Source organism: Dromiciops gliroides, chromosome 1 (assembly GCF_019393635.1).
Source record: "Dromiciops gliroides isolate mDroGli1 chromosome 1, mDroGli1.pri, whole genome shotgun sequence".
In the NCBI taxonomy this organism is placed as follows: domain Eukaryota; kingdom Metazoa; phylum Chordata; class Mammalia; order Microbiotheria; family Microbiotheriidae; genus Dromiciops; species Dromiciops gliroides.
In genome coordinates this window covers 615,404,122-615,428,069 of record NC_057861.1, presented here as the reverse complement: position 1 = coordinate 615,428,069, position 23,948 = coordinate 615,404,122, and the positions used below count along the sequence as shown (strand labels likewise).

Genomic DNA, 23,948 nt, shown 5'->3' with positions numbered 1-23,948 from the left:
AATACAAATTTAAAAAACTGATGAACAAGATGCCTGCTCAGTTGTATGTTATAACCTGGCAAACATGTATTTTTATTCACTTTGCTTTTCCAATATGGTTAATTAGGCCAATATCTTTTCAGTCAATCCATAATTATTTTTAAAGCACCTACTATGTGTCTTGTGCTAAGTTCTGGTTATACAAAGAAAGACAGTCCCTGCCCCCAAGAAGCTTACAATTTAGGGGGGAAGACAAGACTTAAAAAGAATCTGGGGAGGGGCAGCTAGGTGGCGCAGGGGGCAGCTAGGTGGCACAGTGGATAGAGCACTGGCCCTGGAGTCAGGAGTACCTGGGTTCAAATCCGGCCTCAGACACTTGACACTTACTAGCTGTGTGACCCTGGACAAGTCATTTAACCCCTATTGCCCAGCAAAACAAAACAAAAACAAAAACAAAAAAACAAACAAACAAAAAAGAATCTGAAAAGAGCAGGGGTCAAGAAAGTATTTGATATGGAGGCATGAAGTCCTGAAGCTGAGGTGAGAAATGATCTGAGGAGATGTGAGTTATAGAGTTGATTTTATCTTGCAAAATGGTGCATTTTTGGAATCCATGAAGTCTAGGAGAGGAGATGGGTGAAAAATGATGTGGTGAATGCCTTGGACACCTTCCTTAAGTGATAGATGATCTGGGAGGAGCTCTCCAATGTCCACCTCCCAACCCTCAACAATCAGATGGTGGGAAGAGACCCAGTAGCAAAGGATGTAAATATCAGAGTTGATTTCATCTGGCAGAATGACTTTTCATCTTCTTCTACATTGCTGCACCTCTATCTAAGGAGGTTTTCTATTCCTCCAGAACACATTGTAATTTGTACAATGTTGACTTCTAGGAGCAAAGCCAAGATGGCAGAGTAGAAGATGCACTACAGCTTAACGCTGCAACATTCCCCTTCAAACACCTTTAAAGTAACGTGTCAAATAGAATTCTGGAGCACAAGAGCCAACAATAGGTCAGGGTGAGACATTTTTCTAGCACAAGGCAACTTCAGAGTTTGGAAAGAGAGACATGTGACCTCAGAGCCCATGTGGCAACAACACCAGCTGTAGGTCTTGGGGGTGGCAAAAGCAGCAGCAGCAACTTCAGGAAATATCAGCCCAGAGATAGCAAGGATATCAGGAAAGTAGTCAGAAAGAGATCATAAGAGATCCCTGTGGTAGCACTGGGCACAAGACCAGGCATGTTTGGCAACTCCATTTCCTATATACCCTCTGAGTCACAGTTCTAGAGTGAAGAGAAGTGCTTTTGGTAGCAATGGAGCAGGAGCCCTGAAGAATAGTATTGCTTTTGGTCATAATGGAACAGGGCCTCTGAGGAGGAGTACTGATTGTAGCTGCATATATATATATATATATATATATATATATACACCCAGTTAGGTCTCTACTTACAAAGGGCATTTGTATGAGTCTATAATGTCAAGATGATCTCAAAAGAAAAATGAAATGTTGAGAAAGAGGGGTATAAGGGAGAATAGGGAAAGGAGAAGAATAAGGGAAATTATCTCACACAAAAGAGATATACAGGGAAGTGTTTTTACAATGGAGACAGAAATGGTGTGAGTATGTGTGTGTGCACGTGCACGCACGCGTGCGCTCACACATAAAATGAGCAACACTTGAACTTCACCCTCATCTGAACTGGTTCAAAGAGGTAAGAAAATACACACACACACACACACACACACACACACACACACACACACACACACTTGTTTTCAGGCATGCATGTATAGCCCAGAATAACAGAAAAAGAAATAGAATGCTTAAGTTACCCTGGTTTTGGGAAGAGAAATTGAACAAACCATAAAGTCTTTAAGAAAAAAAATGCATAAAGAACAATTAATTCCAATATTATGTATACTATTTGAAAAAACATTTAAAGGAGTCCTGACAAATTCCTTCTACAACACAAATATGGTTTTGATACCTAAACCAAGTAGAGCAAAAATAAGGAAATACAACTATAGACCAATTTCCCTAATGCAAAAATAAAATACTAACAGGGAGATACTAAAAGCAATACTAATTAATATTAACAGCAATATATTACAAAGATCATACACTACGACCAGGTAGGATTTAGGAATGCAGGGCTGGTTTAATATTAAGAAAACTATATAACAAACTACATAAATTACCAAAAAAAAGAACCCCACAAACAAACCCAACATTTGATTTTTTCAGTAACTATAAAAAAGTGTTTGACAAAATACAACATACATTCCTACTAAAAACACGAGAGAGCATGATAATAAATGGAGCTTACCTTAAAATTATAAGTAGTATCTATCTAAAATCATCACCAAGCATGATGTCCATTATCACCATTATTATTCAACATTATGTTAGAAATGGTGGCTATAGCAATAAGACAAGAATAAGAAATCCAAGGAATAAGAACAGGCAATGAGGGAACCAAACTATCACTCTTCGCAGATGATATACTTAGAGAACCCTAGAGAATCAACTAAAAAACCAGATGAAACAATAATGTTAGCAATGTTGCAGGATGCAAAATAAACCCACATAAATCACCACCATTTCTATGTATTACCAACAAAACCCAGCAGAAAGAGAGAAATTTCATTGAAAATAACTTCAGAAGCAATGCAGCCAAAATTAGAAGGGAAGCAGAAAGATGGGAAACAATTTTCACAGCCAGTGTTTCTGATAAAGGCCTCATTTCTAAAATATATAGGGAACTAAGTCAAATTTATAAGAATTCTGGTCAGGACAGCTAGGTGACCTAGTGGATAAAGCACTGGCCCTGGATTCAGGAGTACCTGAGTTCAAATCTGGCCTCAGACACTTGACACTTACTAGCTGTGCGACTCTGGGCAAGTCACTTAACCCCCATTGCCCCGCAAAAAACAAACCAAAAAAAAAAAAAAAAAAGAATGCTAGTCATTCCCCAATTGAGAAATGGTCAAAGGATATGAACAGGCAGTTTTCAGATGAAGAAATCAAAGCTATCTATTGCCATATGAAAAAATTCTCTAAATCACCATTGATTAGAGAAATGCAAATTAAAATAACTCTCAGGTACCACCTCATACCTATTAGGTTGGCTAATATGACAAAAAAAGGAAAATAATAAATGTTAGAGAAGCTGTGGAAAAATTGGAACATTAAAACATTGAAAGGTGGAGTTGTGAGCTGATCCAACCATTCTGGTGAGCAATTTGGTACTATACCCAAAGGGCTAGTACATACCCTTTGACCCAGTAATACCACTACTAGGTCTGTATCCCAAAGAGATGATAGAAAAGGGAAAAGGAACCACATGAACAAAAAAATATTTATAGCAGCTCTCTTTGTCGTGGCAAAGAATTGGAAATCTAGGGAATGCCCATTAATTGGGGAATGGCTAAACAAGTTGTGGTATATGAATGTAATGGAATACTATTGTGCTGTAAAAAACGATGAGCAGGTTCTGAGAAAACTGGAAGGACTTAAATGGACTAATGCTGAGTGAAGTGAGCAGAACCAGGAGAACACTGTACACAGTAACAGTAACACTGTATGATGATCAACTGTGATAGACTTGGTTCTTCTCAGCAGTGTAATGATCCAAGACAATTCCACAGAACTCACAATGGAAAATATTCTCCATATCCAGAAAAAAGGAACTGTGGATTCTGAATGTAGATTGAACCATACTGTTTCTACTTTTTGGTTGTTTTTCTTTCCTTTTTTGAGGTGTTTCCCTTTTGTTCTGATTCTTCTTTCACAACATGACTAATGCAGAAATATATTTAATGTGATTGTACATATTTAACTTATATCAGATTGCTCTGTCTTGGGAGGGGGGAGGGATGGGAGGAAGAGAGAAAAAATTTGGAACTAAAAATCTTATGAAAACAAATGCTGAAAACTATATTTACATATAACTGGGAAATAATAAAACACTTTTATGATTAAAAATAATAAAGAAAATAACTTCAAATATTATAAAATACTAGGAAGTCAACCTGCCAAGACAAACCCTAGGACTATATGAACAGAATTATGAAACACTTTTCACACAAATAAAGACAGATATAAACAACTGGAGAAATACTAATTGCTAATAGGTAGACAGAGCCAATATAATAAAAATGACAATTCTACCTAAATTAATTTATTCAGTGCCATGTCAATCAAACCACCAAAGAATTCTTTTACAGAGCTAGAAAAAATAATTTAAAAATTCATCTGGAAGAACAAAAGATCAAGAATATCAAGGGAATCAATTAAAAAATGTGAAGGAAGATGGCCTAGCAGTACCAGATTACATGAAATTAAAAAAGGTTTTGCACAAATCAAACCAATGAAGCCAAAATTAGAAGGAAAACAGGAAACTAGGAAAAAAATTTTCATAGGAAGTTTCTCTGATGAAGGCCTCATTTCTCAAATACATAGGGAACTAGATATACTCTTTGACCCATCAATACCACTACTAGGTCTGTATACCAAAGAGATCAAAGAAAAGGGCAAAAGACCTATGTGTAACGAAAATATTTACAGTAGTTCTTTTTGTTGTGGCAAAGAATTGGAAATTGAGGAGATGCCCATCAATGGGGGAATGGCTGAACAAGTTGTGGTTTATGACTGTGATAGAATACTATTGTGCTACAAGAAATGACAAGCAGGATGGTTTCATGAAAATCTGGGAAGATCTGTATGAACTGACACAAAGTGAAGTTAATAGAACCAGAAGAACACTGTACATAGTAACAGTAATGATGATCAACTGTGAAAGACTAAGCTACTCTGATCAAGACAATGATTCAAGACAATTCTGAAGGACTCATGATGAAAAATGCTATCTACCTCCAGTGAGAGAACTGATGAACTCTGAATGCAGACTGAAGCCATTTTTTTTCACTTTCTTTAGTTTTCTTGTTTGTTTGGCAATGTGGCTGATACAAAAATATATTTTGCATGATTTCACATGTATAATTGATATTTGCCTGCCTTCTCAATGGGTAGGGGAGGGGAAAGAGGAAGGGAGGGAATTTGGAACTCAAAATGTTTTTTAAAAGAAATGCTAAAAAAATTTTTTAAATTGTACATTTTTATCTGCAAATAGAAATATTTAGATAATTTGGTCATCAAAAGGAGTCTTTCTTTTGGACCTTACATCAGATATGTCACAACACTCACAGACACTTTTGGCAAATATCTCACTTGGAATCAAAACTCAGGGGATCATTGAACAAAGAGTACTTCTGCAGTCACTTCTATTACATAATCTTCTATTACTCTGAGGTAATGGTGAGATATACTTTGTCTAAAGAGAACCATCAAGGTTGCATTCGTCTATACTGGATCAAATGCTTTCTTAAAGTCAATAAACAACAAATACAGCAGGACCTTATATTCTCTATACCTCACAACTAGCTGCATAACCATTAACATGTGGTTCCCCTGTAGAAAAATCAGTCTGTAGGGTTTTGTAAATGAAGCTATAGAAGCAAAAAGTATTATTGTTGTTGTTGACATTGTGTTTTTCATCAGTGAATTTCAGGTATCATAGCATACATTAATGAGCTTTCACAATACTCCAGTACTATATTAGTCAATTTTTAAAAGCAAATTAGTCACAAAAAGGTTATGAGACTTCCTCAACACAGCCAATAATAGAATCCAAAACTCTCAACCCCTTCTACTAATCATGAGACATTCTTTAGTCTTCAAAGACACAACCCTAAAGTAAATTGCCTGCCCAGTTATAAATAGGCCACATGATGACGTCCTTTTAAAACCAAAGACAATTCTTGCTTTTGAAGGTAAATAAATTTTAATAAATCAAATCGTGTCTTGTGATTCTCTACCAGATGTTGAGCATTTGTTACACATTCTACATAGCATCTTGTCCGCTGTGGGTGCTTAGTAATGTCTGAACTTTAGGAATGTTACAAGTTTTCTCAGTCTGCAATACAAGAAACAAGATAAATTTATTTTGAATAATTATAGGGATGGAAAAGTCTAATACATCTTCCTATCCTCAAGAAAGATGGATCGGGGCAGCTAGGTGGCTCAGTGGATAAAGCACCAGCCCTGGAGTCAGGAAGACTTGAGTTCAAATTCAGCCTCAGACACATGACACGTATTAGCTGTGTGACCTTGGGCAAGTCACTTAACCCCAAGTGCCTCACAAAAAAAAAGAAAGATAGATCATATTTAAACTATTCCTTAGAAGGAACTTTAATAATCTTATGAAAAACCTATTTTACTAGCTAATGCCTCAAAGTAAATAAATTCTTAAATCTATATGACCTCTGCTGCTGCTTAAGCTCATCTTTCATATTTAACAGATTCAGAAAATAACTGTATCATACTCTTACTGACCCTTCTTACTGACCAATATTGAGGTTCTGTCTTAGTTCCTATTCTCTCCACCCTCTACTACCTTGCTTGGTAGTTTCTTCACTCAGCTCCCAAAGAGATTTTTCTAAAGTATGGGTCTAACCATGTCTCATTCCTTTCCCACCCTGCCCTTCCTCCATAAACCCCAGTGGCTCCCTATTATTTTTAGGATAAAATATAAAATCCTCTGTCACTTAAAACCACCTTTGACCACCTGCCTCTTTATCTATCTTCATACATTTTACACACCTCCATATCCTCTACTCTATTTCCCAACTCCATGCCTTTTCATTCACTTGGCTTCAAGATTCAACTCAAATTCCACTTTCTTCAGGTGGCCCTTTCTGGTCCCACCTATTGTTAGTGATTTCCCTTTGAGATTACCATCCATCTACCTCTCTATATCTTATAGGAACAGAATTGTTTACATGTTTTCTTCCCCGTTAGAATGTGAGCTCCTTCAGGGCAGGTACTGTTTCTACCTTTCTTTGTAATCTCAGAGATAATGTAATGCAATGATAATATAATTTCAGAGATAACGACAGGACTATTTATAAAGCATTTAGACTCCTGTGTGCCTGGCACACAGGAGGTGTTTAATAAATACTTGTTCCCCTCTTTTCCCCTTCCCTTCCCAGAACTTAGCACAGTGCCTGGCATATTAGTAAGTATTAATAAATGCATGCTGACTGATTTACTGACTGAAGTGATTTATCCCAAGCCACAAGACCAGTCAATTGCAGAGCCAGGACTGGAACTATGGTCTCCTGACTCTCAGATCAATATTTTTTATTGAGCATCTTTTACCACAGGGTCTGCTTTCTAAGCCTGTCTCTTTAGTTCTCCAGAGATCTTCTAAATTCTCTCAACCTTCATATGGTAGGGATGCCAGAAATGAATACAATGAAACAAGTTAACAATAAAACCAACAACAACCCACATTTATATGGCTCTTTAAGGACTGCAAAGCACATTTTTCACAACAAACCTGGGACATAGGTTGAGAAAGACTATGACACGGAATAACTGGACTTTATAGGATCATAAGCTTAGAGGATTTGAGCTAGAATGGACCTTGGAGGTCACTGAATCTTACCCTCTCATTTTACAGATGAGAAAACTGTGGGGAAAAAAAAAAAGAAAACTGTGAATCCCAGAGAGGTAACTTGTTTAAGATGACAAAGGCAGGAAGAAAGTCAGTCAGTAAGCATGTATTAAGTACCTAGTATATACCAGGCCCTGTGCTAAGCACTGGGAATAAAAGAAAGGCAAAAAATCGGTACTGCTCTCAAGGTCCCAGAGTGTAATGGGGAAGACAACATAAAAACAACTATGAACAGATAAAATATATACAGAGTAGACTGAAGATAATCAAGAGAGATGGCATTAGTGGAAAGGCATCAGGAAAGGCTTCTAGTAGAAAGTGGGGTTTTCACTAGAATTAATGTTAAGTATTATATTTGGATTAAAAAAAAAGATTTTTTAAGTACAAGATGGGGGTAGGGGAACCATGGTAAGACAACAGTGTGTCTGAAAAAGAGCTGGAGAGGTTTAGTGGATTGTGAGTTGAATATGAACCAACAGGGTGATATGGCAGCCCCAAAAGTTAGTGCAATCTTGGGCTATGTTGAGAGGCACAGCTTCCAGGAATAAAGAGATGATATCTCTGTATTCTTCCCTGGTCAGGCTGCATCTGGACTATTGCATCTGGATACTGATAAGCAGGAAGGCAAGTAGGATGGTCAAATGCTTTGAATCCATACCATACATGAGCCTACAAAAGCAATTGAACAGATGGGGCATTTTGGGCCCTGAAAAAGAGAAGGCTCAGGGAAGGCAATAGCTTTAAATATTTGAAGGGCTCTCATGCAATGAGGGAAGACTCAGTCTTGTTTAGCCCTAGAGGAAAGAACTAGGAACAATGGGTGGAAGTTGCAGAGACAAGGATGTTCTGTTTTGGGGTATGACTTCAAATAGATGGCCACTGAAATCCTTACAACACTGAGATCTATGATTTTGTAAAAATCTCTCCAAATCTGGCTAGACTGTCTTTAAGACACTATCTCAAAGAGAATTGCCAAAACAAAGTATGATGAGGAAAGTATACTGTGCTATTAAATACAGGAATCAGAGGGTTTAAAGGTTGACAAATTCAACCTTCCAGACTCTATGGATTTTCCTTTCAAAGAAATATTTACCTTTGTTTCTTTGATGCAAAAATCTTTTTCCAGTGGTAGTACATACACTTATCTCACAGCTTTAGAGTGAGCCAATACCTATTAAAGCAGCAGCAGGACAATATTAAAAGTGACTAAACAGAAAAGGAATAGAACCAAAAAGAAGGTATGGGGAACATAGGTTTAGTCTAATTTCTTAAGACCACATCTTCCCAAAGGATTTTACTAGGAATGGCAGATTAGTAAGAGAAGGGTAAAGTCTTGTGGATAAATGGATAATGTATCATGAAGTCTGCTTAAAGAATTACCAATTCTAAAAAGGTAGGAATAAGGATCTGGTCAATTCAGAGCTAATGAAGTTGGCTAATTGAGAGGTAATGAAAGTTCAAAGATGAACTCATTTTTTCTTTCCAAAACCAACTTTCCCTTCCCAAGTGCCCTAGTTTTGGGGCAGCTAGGAACTGAGTTCAAATCCAGCCTCAGATTCTTGCCACTTACTAGTTGTGTGACCCTGGGCAAGTCACCAAGTGTCCTAGTTTTGTCAAGAGGAACACCACTGTTTCCATTCCATATCTCCTCTTTCTTCCCCTTTAATACATCTTTTGTACATCTGCCAGATTAAGCTTCCTTATGCATTATATTCAATTGCAAATAGATTCATGGGACCAAAGCTTAGCTAAATTCCTCTAACTAGTACTACTCTGATGCCTCATCATAGGGTGGAGGTGATCTTGGGTGTTTGAAAGCTATGTTAGTGAAATACAAGTTTTGACAGATCCTATTAAGTTAGAAAGGCTTTAAGCAATGGGTCCAGTGATGGACTGCTTGTTAATTGCTCCAAGTCTATCCTAGTTTAATTTGAAGAGGCTTATTGCCAGCATAGAATAAAGGGTGATGCATTTTTAGGCCACCAAAACTCTTGAAGACCATATACTTAATTTTAGAGAGTAACTCATTGAAGGGAGTAAGGGCAAAAATGACAGAGCCTTGAAGTATTGAAGAAATCTACATGGTTCTGGTCATTTTAGCACTCTGATCAAAGCCCTTCGATGGATCTCTAATACTTACTAAATAAAGTTCAGAATCCTTAATGGGTCACTCAATTCCCTCCATAATCTGACCTTGCTTACCATATATGCTAGCCCAGTGGTATCAAACTCAAAAAAAGCCCAGGGTCAGTAAGTGTACATAAGAATTCCTGCCAGGAGTAATTGACTAAGATCACCACATATGTGATGTGGTTCTATGTTCTACTGTATTTTTGTTTGTTACAAAACAAGAACCTATGGATTGTTATTTATGTTCCCTTGTGTTTTTATTTTGTTAAATATTCCTAATTATATTTTAGTCTGTTTCAGGCCACAGGCCAAGGTGTGTGACACCTCTGCTCTAGCCAAATCTAACTATTAACCACAACTCAAACACAACTTCAAATTGTGTTTTCATGTTTTCTTACTATTCCCTATACTGAGAATTCCCTCTCTTCTCCTACTCTGCTGAATTCTTATCCATCCTTTCAAGTCCAAATGAAATATCACTTCCTCCATGAAAACTTTCATAATTCCCTCAGATGATAATGATCTTCCCCCATCTTTGGCTCTCATAAAGTATTGTGCTTGTACACTTATACATTTCTCATGTACAAATGTTTATAATTGAAAAAATACACATGTGACTTCTGCTTAGTGCATTCTGCAGTCTATGATAACAAGGAACATATCTTAACTAAAGTATATATCTCTGCCAGCACCTAGAGCAATAGCATTGTGCACACATTAGGAATTTAATGAATGCTTACTGTGAAGGAAAGTCAAATAGAACCCATCGGCAAGTTTCGAAAAAAACCTACTAGATGGGCTGCCCTCTGGAGGAAGGATGAAAACATACATTTAAAGACACAGTTTCTCATACTCTTCAAAGAAACAAAGAAAGAGGAAAAGAATATATATTTGCAAAACTATAGTTCTTTTCATGGTAGCCAAAATTTGGAAACTGAGTGGGTATCATCCTATTGGGGACTGGCTAAACAAAATGTGTTATATGAATGTAATGGACAATTACTGTGCCAGAAGAAATGATGAAATAGACAAGTTCAGAGAAAACTAAGATCTTTATGAACTTAGGGAGGATGAAATGAGCAGAACCATAATAATGATTACAACATTATAAAGAAAAACAACATTAGAACTTGGATCAAATCAAATTAGGAATCCCTTAGATTGTAAGATTCCTGAGGTCAGAGACTGTTTCTTTTTGTGTCCCCAGACATAGTAACATTTAATAAGTGTTGAGTGATTGATGAAATAGACCACTCACCTCATGACCCTTAAGGTGATAAACTTAAAAAGCAGAAAGATACTGTATGTGTGTGTGTGTGATGTATATATATATATATATATATATATATATATATATATATATACACACACACACACACACACACACACACATATATATATATATATATATACACACACACACATCACACACACACATATGGCTAATGTGGGGATTTGTTTTGCTGGGTTATGTATGGGTATTGAAGTATTTGTTTTTAAATTCAATTTGCTTAAGTTGGGGGAGGAGGAATTGAGAGGGGAGAATTAATTTTTTAAAAATACTTGTTACTTGAAATTGCTTTTAAATTCAAAAAAAAAAAAGGAAAAGAAATATAGTTCTTGGAAATGCAAGGTAAAGTTCTCTCCAGAGAAAATAAGTCTTAGTCAATAGATGATCCAGGAGAACTATCTGAATTATATCTTCTTTATATCAAGATTTATATAGTCCTTATATGTCCTTAAATGAAGATGGTGCCAGTCAAAGGGAAGATATTCAATGGTACTCAAGAATTTAAAATTTGTCTGATTTGTATGCTCTCTTGCCATTATCTTAATATCTTACCCTAGCTGGCTGAAAAGGAAGTTGGTGAGAAGTTATAATCTGGAAGTGCTACACAAAGCAATATATCTTCAAGTCAACTTCAGCTAAAATCTAGGGGGTCCCAATCTCAATAAATTTATTAGGTGTAAGGCAACCACTAAATGCCTTCTATGTGTTAGTTATTGTGCTCAGCACTGGGAATCCAAAGAAAAGGGAAAACAGTCCCCCAAACAGTCTCTGCCCTCAAGGATCTTATAATTTATTAGGGGAGACAACATGAAAACAACTGTGTAAAAACAAGATGTATACAGGATAAACTGGAAATAATCTTATACGGAAGGCATTAGTATTAAGAAGGCCCAGAGAAGGCTTCTGTAATGCCAGTCTTTATTAAAAACAGATTTGAATAAATTCTCCTATTAGCCATCAACACAGGGCTTTAAAAAAAATCTCTTATTATAGATGACAAATGTCAGGATCATTCCAACAGTGTTAAAGTGTTATGTTTTCTTAAATTTCATTTAACTTATAAAGAATAAAAGATAAGAATTTACACATATCTATACTTGATTATACTTCTATAATCATCAAAAAGTAATTATTCTGTGTTAATTGAAATTTCTGGAAAATAGCTAATTATGTGCCTAGGGATTACATGTAGAGTGGCTGTGCATATATTTGTCTAAAACCTGCAGTGGATGCCTTGGGTCAATATTGACTTATGGATTCCTAATGTACTTTTAAAACACATAATTTTGAGAGCAAAGTGTGCTGCAGAGAACATTTGGTATCACAATAATTAATCTGATTTCTTTTTTGCAGACAAACAGAACACAAGTCTGTTAGTAAATGTTTAAACAGTTGAGAGCAAACACATTCTAGATATCATGTATTATTAGTGAGAGTTCCAGAGTCATAAGTATTTAATTAAAATAAAGATCTAGACTATGTTTTACTTGTGTCACAGTAAATACTTATTCTAGTGCACTAATATCAGCATAACATGTTCACTAGTCTTTTAAAGATTGAAAAGCAGAATAAACGATGCAGATAAGAATTAGTTGAATTACAAAAATAAGGAACAGATATCAAAGGAAAGGAAGTTTGACACTATCACTTATCCAGCATTTATGTAACAAGTATTAAATATCGACTATGTATCTGATAAAGTGTTGATAATTAACATTGTAAACTTAAAATTTTTATTTTAAGGGAGTTAATATGTAAGTTGCTTTGAAAATTAATAAGCTGGGGCAGCTAGGTGGCACAGTGGATAAAGCACTGGCCCTGGATTCAGGAGGACCTGAGTTCAAGTCCAGCCTCAGACACCTGACACTTACTAGCAGCTCTGTAACCCTGGGTAAGTCACTTAAGCATAATTGAAAGAAAGAAAGAAAGAAAGAAAGAAAGAAAGAAAGAAAGAAAGAAAGAAAGAAAGAAAGAAAGAAAGAAAGAAAGAAAGAAAGAAAGAAAGAAAGAAAGAAAGAAAGAAAGAAAGAGAAAATGAATAAGCTTTTGGTCACTGGAAATGTTCAAGCAATAGCTAAAGAAATTATTTCTACTTTGAGTAGAAGGTTAGACTATGTAACTACTTCCCAACTTTCAAGAGTTTCTTAAATATCTATCTTAGGGGACAGAATGGTACATTGGAACATGCTTAGCTGGAAATCAGGAAACTTGGGTTCAGTCTCTACTCTGTTACTAAATAGTTGTATGATCCTAGGAAAGTGATTTCATTTTTCTGAGCCTTAGTAGTTTTTTTTAATTTGTAAATGAAAATTTGTAAATGTTTACCCAACCTATTTTTAAGGAAGACTGATAGAGAAATATGAACTCACTTTAACAAGTGCTATATGCTACATGTAATACCAATTCTAAATCCCATTCACAAAGTCTTGGTGATACTTTTTTTTTTTTTTGCGGGGCAGTGGGGGTTATGTGACTTGCCCAGGGTCACACAGCTAGTGTCAAGTGTCTGAGGCCAGACCTGAACCCAGGTACTCCTGAATCCAGGGCCGGTGCTTCATCCACTGCGCCACCTAGCTGCCCCTCGGTGATACTCTTAAGATGACATGTTTTTATTCATTAGTTGTATAGGAACATTCTGAAGTGTCCCCAAATGCTGTTTTTCTCCCTGCACTACAAAATTTACTTAGATATTACTAGCATGCCTTTTTATATGCTATGAAGAACAACCACAATTTCTAACATCCATTTAGAGGATGTCCGATTAGTAGTTGGTGATGCAAGACTAGAATTCAGGAAAAATACTGAGGCTGGATATAAAAATTTGGGAGTCATGTGCACAGATGATAGAAAAATTTAACTCCCAGGAGCTAATGAGATCACCATGGGAGAGTGCAGAGAGAAAAAGAAGACCCAGGACAGTGTCATCCCACGCAGTCAGGGAGGAAAGAAGAGAATCACCCTAGTTTAGGCCTGTCCCCTTTTACCTGGACTACTGCAGTACTTATCAAATTGTTCTCCCATGCTTCAGAGTCTCCTAATTCCAATCCATCCTCTATACAACTGCTAAATAGAGATTCCTAAAGCACAGGCCTCAGTATGCCCGTCTCTTACTCAATAAACTCCAAAGACTCCCTATTACCTTTAGGATCAGATATGAATTTCTGTTTGGTTTTTAAAGCCCCTCGCAACCTGGTCCCAAATTACCTTTCCAAATTTGTTATTCCTTACTCCACTTCTTGTACTTTGTAATCTACCCAGATTCATCTTGCTTGTCCTCACACATGGCATTCTCTCTCCCATATAACCTATCTTTTTGGTCACAGCTTTCAGGTAGTCCAATAATTCTCCCCCCACCCCACCAATTACAAACTTGTGTAGTCAATCAAAACAAATTTCTGCTTTGACTATTTCCAAAAAACTGTCTCATTCTGCATCCTGAGTCCTTCATCTCTCTAACAAGAGTTGGGTAGAATTTGTCTTCATTAGTCCTCTGGAATAGTGGTTGGTCGTTACACTAATAAAGAGTTCAGCCTAACAGTTTATACATTACATTCCTACATTATAACAATTTATGAACATCCCCTCATTCTCATTTTTAACACCTCAAAAAGGGATCTAAATACTTCTGTACATCCTTAGTTAATTTCTGCCTAGGATTAATCCCTTCTTGAACCTACCATCCCTTTAATTCTCCCTTACTCTCTTGCCCTTACACTAGTTCCCTGTTGAAATTATTTCTGTACTCAACAGTGTGTATATTCTTTTTCTTTTTGACCAGTCTAGATAAGAGTATATTTCAAATGTCAGCCACTCCCATTCTTGTCCCCTCCTCGTTTGTACAGATGTGTATTTAAATGTATAATTTCTCCTAACCTTCCTTTCCCTTCTTGCCCATTTCCACCCCTCCCCCCCCACCCCCTCCCCTGGGGCAGTGTCTTTTTCTTCCATTCCCTTTCTGGGTCAGTCTCTCTCTCTCTCTGTTTTTAAGATGATCTTATGAATATCAAGACATAGCAGAACTACTCAGGGTTTAACTGTACTCCCTCTATGAGCCCTGATGATGATAGGGTTCAGAGGGGAAATAGGCATCATTTCCAAATATGTGAATGTAAGCAGTTAATCCTTGTCTAGTCATTTATCATTGTTAATCCTGTTTACCTCTTTATGTTTCTCTTCACTCTTGTGTTTGAACTTCAAAGTTTCTCTGCAGCTATGATCTTTTCATCAGTAGTGCTGGGAAGTCCTTTATTTCATTAAGGGTCCATTTTTCCCTTGTAGCATTATGCTCAGTTTTGCTGAGTAAATTATTCTGTAAACCCATATCTTTTGACTTCAGGAATAATTTATTTCAAGTCTTTGCTTCTTTATAATAGTGGCTACTAAACTGCATGTCATCCTGATTTTGACTCCACAGTACTTGAATTCTTTCTTTCTGGCTGTTTACAGTATATACTGTGTACACACGCACACATATATATATGTATATATATATATGCATGTATATTATTTATATGGGGGTTTTTTGAACCAGAATCTGGATTTTGGCTATAAGGTTTGATCTGTTTTCCATGTTACATTGTTTTTCCTATATCTTACATTCCCCACCCCCACCCCCCACCCCCACTCTGTTAACTTTGTTTTTAATACTTGTTACCTCATAGAGTCACTGGCTTCTATTTTGTCCATTTAAATTTTTAGGGAGTTTGTTTGGACAAGGTTTTGTACCTCTTGTGCCAAACTGTTAATTCCCTTTCCAATTCTTACTTCCGTAACTTTCACTTCTCTTCCCTCCCCTCCCCCCGATAATGCTCTCATTCCATTTATAAAAAACGTTTTAAACTCTCGCTTCATTTCTTCTAGGAATTCTAGTTGAATTTTTGCCTTATCTTTGCCTTTCTCCAAAACTTTGCATGGTAGATGTTTTGGAGCCATTCTCTTCACTTGGATTTGTGTCTTGAGGTACCTTGCCACGATAATGGCTCTTTATGATGTGATTATTTTATTATCATTAATATTAGTATAATATTAGTATTTATTATTATTTTGTTTTATTATTCTTTCAGACTGGATGTTAGGTCTGAGCTCTTTAGCATTTCTGGAGGGAATGTCTGGGCCAGGCCTGTTGCTGCTTTCTTGGGGTGTGTAGTGTTGTGTTATTCTAGGATCTCAGGGACCTCTAAGCTTTCTGAGCTTATAAAGAGGTCTGGTTCATGGCAAAATCTTATTGTTGCCTTCCTGGGCTGATCTCTGTTCCTGCCCTGGCTTTGAATCTAAGGAGAGGAGACAGCTGCTGGACTGGGACCAGGAGCCAGCTGGAGAGTCTGTTGGTTCACAGCGGGAGATCATGGATTCCCCTTTGGTCTGGGATTCCTGCCTTGGTGATTCCTCTGCAGGCCGGGCTAGAAGCTGGAAATAAGAGTGCTCTGAGCCTGGGGTTTGATCCACAGCACTGCTGTTGCTTGCTTCTGAACTTCTTCCTTTCTCCAAATACTGCTCAGACTCTCTCCTTTTCCATATGCACTGGATCTGTGACCTGGAATTGGGTAGCTGGGAGACAAAGCTGCCAATCTCTACTTGTGCCCAATGTGATACCCCTCATGGGTCTGAGATTTCCTGTTCTGTGGGTATGGGAATGTGCAGGAGGGGTGTAGTCCTGCCTGAAGCCCATTCCCAGTGTCTGCAGGCCTCTTTCCCTGCCTCCTTATGCCAAGGTAAGGTGAAAAAATGATTCCGTGTCACTGTTTCTGGATGTCCCCATTAGGATTTAGTCTGGTGTGTTATTTAGATCTGTCTGGAGGCTATGGAGCATAGTTCGCTGCACTGCTTCCTATCACATAACCATTTTGGCTCTGCTTTGACTAGTGAGAGTTAAATTATTTTTCCTTGATCTGTTTTCTAGGTCAGTTGTTTTTGATACAGGATATCTTATATTTTCCTCCATTTTTTCAATCTTCGAACTTTTAAAAAATATTTCTTGTTGTCTCAAGGAGGCATTAACTTCCCTTTGGTCTAATCTAACAGGAGTCTGTTACTTAGAAAAGCTTTTTTTTTGGGGTGGAGGGGAGGGTAAGGCAATTGGGGTTAAGTGACTTGCTCAGGGTCACAAAGCTAATAAGTGTCAAGTGTCTGAGGCCGGATTTGAACTCAGGTTCTCCTGAATCCAGGGCCGGTGCTCTACCCACTGCACCACCTAGCTGCCCCTAGAAAAGCTTTTATACCCCTTGTGCTAAGCTGTTAATTCTCTTTTCAAGTCTTCCAAAGCTCTCACTTCCTTTCCAATTCCTCTAGTGTTCTGATTTCCATGATAATTTTTTAAACTCTTTCTAAAAAGGCCATCTTCATTTATTTTAGGAATTCTAATTGATTATGTGGCCAAACTGTGTTTTCCTTTGAGGCCTTTTCAGTTATTTTCCTCTTTTGGGTTTGTGTGTTGAGCATCCAAGATCTTTATCTATTTTCACTTACTCATTCTACTAGCCTTTCTCCTCAGATAAGGGACTTTGTTATAGGACCAGGCTCTGTTACAGTTTTTCTGATAGGGTTCTTATAGCATTATATGATCCTGGCTTGTCTTATTTGGGGTCCTGCGGCATCTACATTCTTCAGTGCTATTCTTTTTATTCACAGGAATGCTGGCTTGTGCTGGGGAGCTGCAAACTTTCAGTGGGCTCTATGGAGGTCTGATCAAGGGCAGAATCTTATTGCTTACCTCCTGGTCTTTGCAGGCTCTAGACCTCAGTTTAGGTCTGGGCAACACAGCTGCAGATCTGCCCCTAGGTGGAACTCTAGCAGACAGCTGCTAGCCCCAATGTCTGTCAGCTGTGACAATTAAAAAGTTTTGAGAGACACAGTTTCTGGGTAACTTAATCATTTAATAATAAGGTTAGGGGCAGCTTGGCGGCACAGTGGATAAAGCACCGGCCCTGGATTCAGGAGGACCTGAGTTCAAATTTGGCCTCAGACACTTGACACTTACTAGCTGTGTGACCTTGGGCAAGTCACTTAACCCTCATTGCCCTGTAGGAAAAAATAATAATAATAAGGTCTTTTTTGTGTATGTGTGTGAGGCAATTGGGATTAAGTGACTTGCCCAGGGTCACACAGCTAGTAAGTGTCAAGGGTCTGAGGCCGGATTTGAACTCAGGTCCTCCTGAATCCAGGGCCGGTGCTCTATCCACTGCGCCACCTAGCTGCCCCAATTAATAATAAAGTCAACATGTTATTAATAAAAGGAAAGTCATTTGGCCATCTTTCTTAGACCACAGACAATTGTGGTGGCTGGGCTCACAGTTTATATACTCTTTCCAAAGAGGAGGTGTTCAAAAACAAACAAAAAAAAACAAAAAGTAGGTGTTCAATGAGAGGTTGAGCGTGACATGTCAAAAATATCTCTATACTTACACTACCCATTCTTGGGCTATCTACACAAAAGGATCTTTCACCACCCAAGACTGAGTAGAACATAATGGGCTTCCCCATTCCTTTTAAGGTTGGGTGAGGTATGACCAAGTAGGAGAGTTAATTCAATCTCATTATCAGTGGATTATCATTTTCAGTAGAGAGAATGAACATTTTAAAATCAGGAATTTGGAAGAAGAGGAGAGCTCTGAATCTCCCCAAGATATTTGTTATTAATAATCATTTCTCTCATGGCTAGCTGGAAGGCTCAGCAGGTTCAGGGTTACTGCTGCCTGCCTACCTCTGTGATTCTGGGAGGATAGGTCTGAGGTCTATTTTGGTATCAAACCCCCCATGATATCAAGCATAGTATAGGCAGATAATTTTTCTACAGGAAAGTAGGAAGGGAAGAAGATAAGGAGGGAAGGGTAAATGAAGGGAGGGTAGAGTGGGGGAGGAGGCAGTCAGTAGCGAAACACTTTTGAGGAGGAACAGGCAAAATAAGATAGAAAATAGAGTAAATATCATTGGAAGGGAATAGGATGGAGGGAAATAGTTATGATGATTGACTACAATGTCAAAACATAAGGTACCTACTCTGCTGGGCTATTGTGAAGAAAATTCTTTGTCAAGTTTAAGGTACTATCAGAAAAACCTGGAAAGACCCACATAAACTGAGGCAGAGAGAAATGTACTGTATAAAAGATCTGTTGTTTTGTGGGGTTTTTTGGTGGATTTCAAGGTAAACAGAAATAGTGCAACATAACCAAAAAAAGTTGAACTTAAGCTATAATAAGAAAAGGATATGTATGCCTAAAAAAAATGAGAATGAGAATTGAGAATAAAGAGAATGTCCATTAATTGAGGAATGATGGAAAAAGCTGTGCTATATGATTGTAGTGGAATGGTATTGTGCTACAGGAAATGACAAACAGGATGATCCCAGAAAAACTTGGAAAGACTAATGAACATTGATGTATAGTGAAGTGAGCAGAGCTGGGAGGACATCGTGCATAGTGACAGCAGTATTGTTCAATAAGCAAATGTGAATGACTTAACTACTCTCAGCAATGCAATGATCCAAGACAATCCCAAGGAACTAATGAGGAAGCTTACTATGCACCCCCATAGAAAGAACTGATAAAAAGAACACTTGTGGATTGTACATATATAACCTGGTTGTGATCTTGTGGAGGGGGGAGGAAAGGGAGGGAGGGAGGGAGAAAAATGTGGAACTCTAAATCCTAAAAAATAAGAGTATGAAAAAGTAGGCATGATCCAGGTTGTGAAGAATTTAAAAAGCCAAATAAGAGATGTTACATTTAATCCTGGAGGTGATAAGGAAACACTGGAGTTTGAGCTGGTGTGGGGGAAAGGTGACACGGTCATGCCTGTACTTTAGAAGGAGCAATATGACAGCTGTGTGGAGGATGGACCGGAATAGGGAGAGATTTGAGACAGGGAGACCAACCAGAAGACTACCTTAAGAAATTGTTCAGGGGCAGCTAGGTGGCGCAGTGGATAGAGCACCGGCCCTGGATTCAGGAGTACCTGAGTTCAAATCCGACCTCAGACACTTAACACTTACTAGCTGTGTGACCCTGGGCAAGTCACTTAACCCCAACTGCCTCACTTAAAAAAAAAAAAAGAAAAAAAAAAAGAAATTGTTCAGGCATGAAATTGTAAGAGCCAGCACAAAGGTGGTGCTACAGTAATGAACCCATGCCAGTACAATGTCAGAGAACAGAAGGGAGAACATATGATGGATATTATGAAGGCAAAATTGGCGGGATTTTGTAACAGATTACATATGGGGGTGTGGGGTGAGAGAGGAAGGAGACAAGTAGGACACTTATGTGTGAGGCTAAGTGACCAGAAGGATGACAGTGGTGCTGTTGATAGTAATATGAAAATTAGGAAGAGGGGAGGACTTTGGGGGAAAGAGAACAAATTCAGTTCTGGATAAGTTTAGTTTAAGATGTCTATAGGACATCTGGTTTGAGATAAGCAGTTGGAGATTTGGGACCAGAGATTGAGAATCCCAACCTCTGTTGGGAGTGGATAAGTAGATCTGGGAATCATCTGTATATAGATAATTGGTTATACATGAGATCACTGAGTGATGTAGTATACAGACAGAAAAAAGAGGGTACTGGATAGAGGACTGAGGGACATCTACAGTTAGGGGATGAAGATCATCTAAGGAGACTGAGGATGAATGGTCAGGCAGGTAGGAGGAGAACCAGGAGACAGTAATGTTAGGAAAACCTAGAGATAAGAAAGTATCGAAGAGAAGAGGGTGTTCAACAGGATCAAAGGCTACAGTGAGGTCTAGAAGGCTGAAAAATCAAGAAAATTCTCATTAGATCTGGTAAAGGAAATTGAAGCACTGATTACAGATGAACTCTTCAAGGAGATTAGTCACAAAAGGAAAAAGAGATATAGGATGACAGCTAGTAGAGATGGATGGATTAAGTGAGGGTTTTTTGAAGAAGGAGATATAGGCATATTTGTAGGAAGTAGGTGAGGAAGTAGACAGAGACTGAAGATTAGTGAGAAGATAATCGAGGGGACAATCTGAAGAAGATGGGATGGAATGGGATTATATGCTATATAGCAGGGTTAGGAGAAGAGCCACCTCTTCATGTGAGACATGGGTAAAGGAAGAGATAGTGGTGGAAAACTGAATAATGTTGGATGAGGAGGGAACAATAGAGATGCTTGTAGAATGGCTTCACTACGTTCTCAGCTGAGAAGGTGAGAGGAAAGGGGGAGCCGGGGAAGGTTTGAGGAAGGATGAACAAGTTTGGAAAAGGCACTGGGGTATGTAGGATAACAAATCTATGAGGAAGGTCTGAAAGGACTGCCTTGCACAGTGAGGGCTAATTTGTAATTATGTAAACAATGACACAGTTTTATGATTTTTTTTCCAGCTTTGTTCAGTAGCACACGAATAGGAATAAAGGCTGTGGAAAACAGGAGTAATGCAAAGTGAGGCTCGGCAGGGCAAGACTGGTGATAGGATAAGGGGACAAGAGACTCAAGAGAAGGAAATAATGTATAGCTGAACTATGGCTTGCCAAGAGGACAAGATGTATATCCAGTGCAGGGGAGATGGCCTAGAAAAGAAGTGAGGAATGAGAAATCATAATAAGGATAAAGAACAGAATTTGGGGTCGCAAGGCAAACGTGGTGGTGGAACATTTGTTTGTGAATGATAAAAAGATACAGGGTGATTGCTGTCTCTGTATACATCTGTGGTGGGATGGTGGTTGAAGAAAATATGTATGCTTAGTGTAATAAAGAAAAGATTTCACTATCTTGGATATATATGTTAGTTGTCTTCCAGTGTTTGGATGGCTCTCAGGTGGAAGAGGGATTAAATTCCTTCTACTTGACAGAATCAAGAAAGCAATATCCACAATGACTACAAAAACAACAACAATAATAATTATGACTAGCATTTATATCGCACTTAAAAGTTTGCAAAATGGGGGCAGCTAGGTGGCACAGTGGATAGAGCACCGGCCCTGGAGTCAGGAGGACCTGAGTTCAAATCTGGCCTCAGACACTTGACACTTATTAGCTGTGTGACCCTGGGCAAGTCACTTAACCCCAATTGCCTCACAAAATAAATAAATAAATAAACAAATAAACAAACAAACAAACAAACAAACAAATAAATAAATAAATGAATAAATAAATAACAAGTTATTAGTTTGGGGCAGCTAGGTGGCAACAGTGGATAGAGCACCGGCCCTGGATTCAGGAGGATCTGAGTTCAAATCCGACCTCAGACACTTAACACTTACTGCCTGTGTGACTCTGGGCAAGTCACTTAACCCCAACTGCCTCACAAAAAAAAAAAAGTTTGTAAAATGCTTCATGTGTTAACTCACTTGATTCTCATAACAATGCTGACAGTTGTTGCGCTATTATTATCCCCATTTTACAGATGATGAAACAGCCGCAGAGATTAGGTGACTGGCCCAGGGCTCATATACCTAATAAGTGTCTGAGATAGGGTTTATACTCAGGTTTTCCTCACTCCAAGTACAGGTCCCAATGCTTGCTGCCTCAACAAAGTAAATGAAAAGAACCATAGAAGATGACTGAAAATGAATATTGCAAAAGTACAAGGAATAAGCATGGCTCCAAAGAAGAGATATGAGAACACATTTCCCTCTGCTCCTTTGTAGAAGAGTTGAGTCCTTGTGTATAAAATATTGCACATATTGTGAGATTTTGTTTTTTGGAAGTGCAGATTAGTTTTGTGGGGGATTTTTTCTCTTTTATTTTCCTTTGGGGGGGGGGCAGGGCAATGAAGGTTAAGTGACTTGCCCAGGGTCACAAAGCTATTTTTCTCTTCTTTTCAAAAAAAAAATTACTTGTTATAAGGAATGACTTTCTGATAAGGGAAAGGGATAGGATGCAAGGGGAAATTTAGGTGATAAAAAATAAGATATCAGCAAAAATTTATTTTTAAAAAATTTGTCATGTGAGACACAATTCTGGCCATGGTCAAAATGGGATTTGTTTTGCTTGAATACGCATATTTGTTACAAAGGGTTTTTTCTTTTTCCCAGTGGAAGAAAAAATAAATGCTTAATAATCAAAAAAAAAAATCAAAAATTAATTCTCCTTGGCCTTAGATGGCAAAAGTAGGAGTAAGAAATAGAAGTTAAAGGAAAAACTTCTTAACATTAGAGCTATCCAGAAGTGGCAGAGAATTCCTTAGGGAACAGAGTTTCTCCTTGCTAGGTATCTTCCAGTGAACTCTGGATGATTATTTGCTGGGGATGCTATGGAAGGAATTCCTGTTTAAGTCTGGCTTGGCCTAAATGGCTTGAGGTCCCTTCCAAGATTTTGGAAGTAAAAAAATACAGCCCTAACCCACAGTGCAGGCTATGAATTTGTACTTATATTCAGAAGCATGTTATTTTAGATGTCTTCTAATGGGAATTTCATAAAACCAAAATATAAAAATTATACTGACACCTTTATAAGGCTCAACTAATAAATTAAACAGGCTTTTGTTAAGAAATAAAAGCTTCTCATACCTTTGTAATTTTAAGCCATATCAGTGTCATCTTCTGAACAGTACAAAGGCCTAACTATGACAAAGGGAGACCTCTTTTTGTCAATAATTGACATAATACAATTACCCATTTTATTATAAATCACAGACTTTCTGAGGAAGAACTTTGACTAAAGGACTAGCTGCATAAATAATTTTTATAGGCATCTAAATAATGTGACAAGAAATGAAGGCAAAACCCTAAAATGATCCTTTCTACTTCTTAGTTTGGATTACTAGCAGTACAATTTAGAGGAGCTAGCCTTATTTTTGTCCTTATGATAGAGGCAACGTTTTTTTACTTTAACTGTGACAGAATGATGGAACATTTATGTGATTCTTATAACTACCCCACCAAAAATGGTTTTTTACATATTCAACACATACAATTTAATATCCTTACCTGAACTGTCCGTCCGGCATGGATATGCTCTTCGTGTAATCGGTCCCAGAGTCTGCATCGCTGGTACTACACAAAGAAAAAAATACCCCCCAAAATCTATGTAACTCTTCATCTTTAGAAATTGAATAACCTGAAAGAAATTTCTTGGGGT

At 37.8% G+C, this 23,948-nt stretch overlaps 1 protein-coding gene across 1 annotated transcript in view; it reads right to left on the bottom strand.

Annotated features, from left to right (window-relative positions):
• STX17 (syntaxin 17) overlaps positions 1-23,948 on the bottom strand; it is a 78,475-nt gene that overhangs the window by 38,154 nt on the left and 16,373 nt on the right. Inside the window, exon 3 of the mRNA XM_043979400.1 lies at positions 23,798-23,863. Coding sequence (XP_043835335.1) covers positions 23,798-23,863 — 66 coding nt within the window. The remainder of the gene's footprint in view (positions 1-23,797; positions 23,864-23,948) is intronic.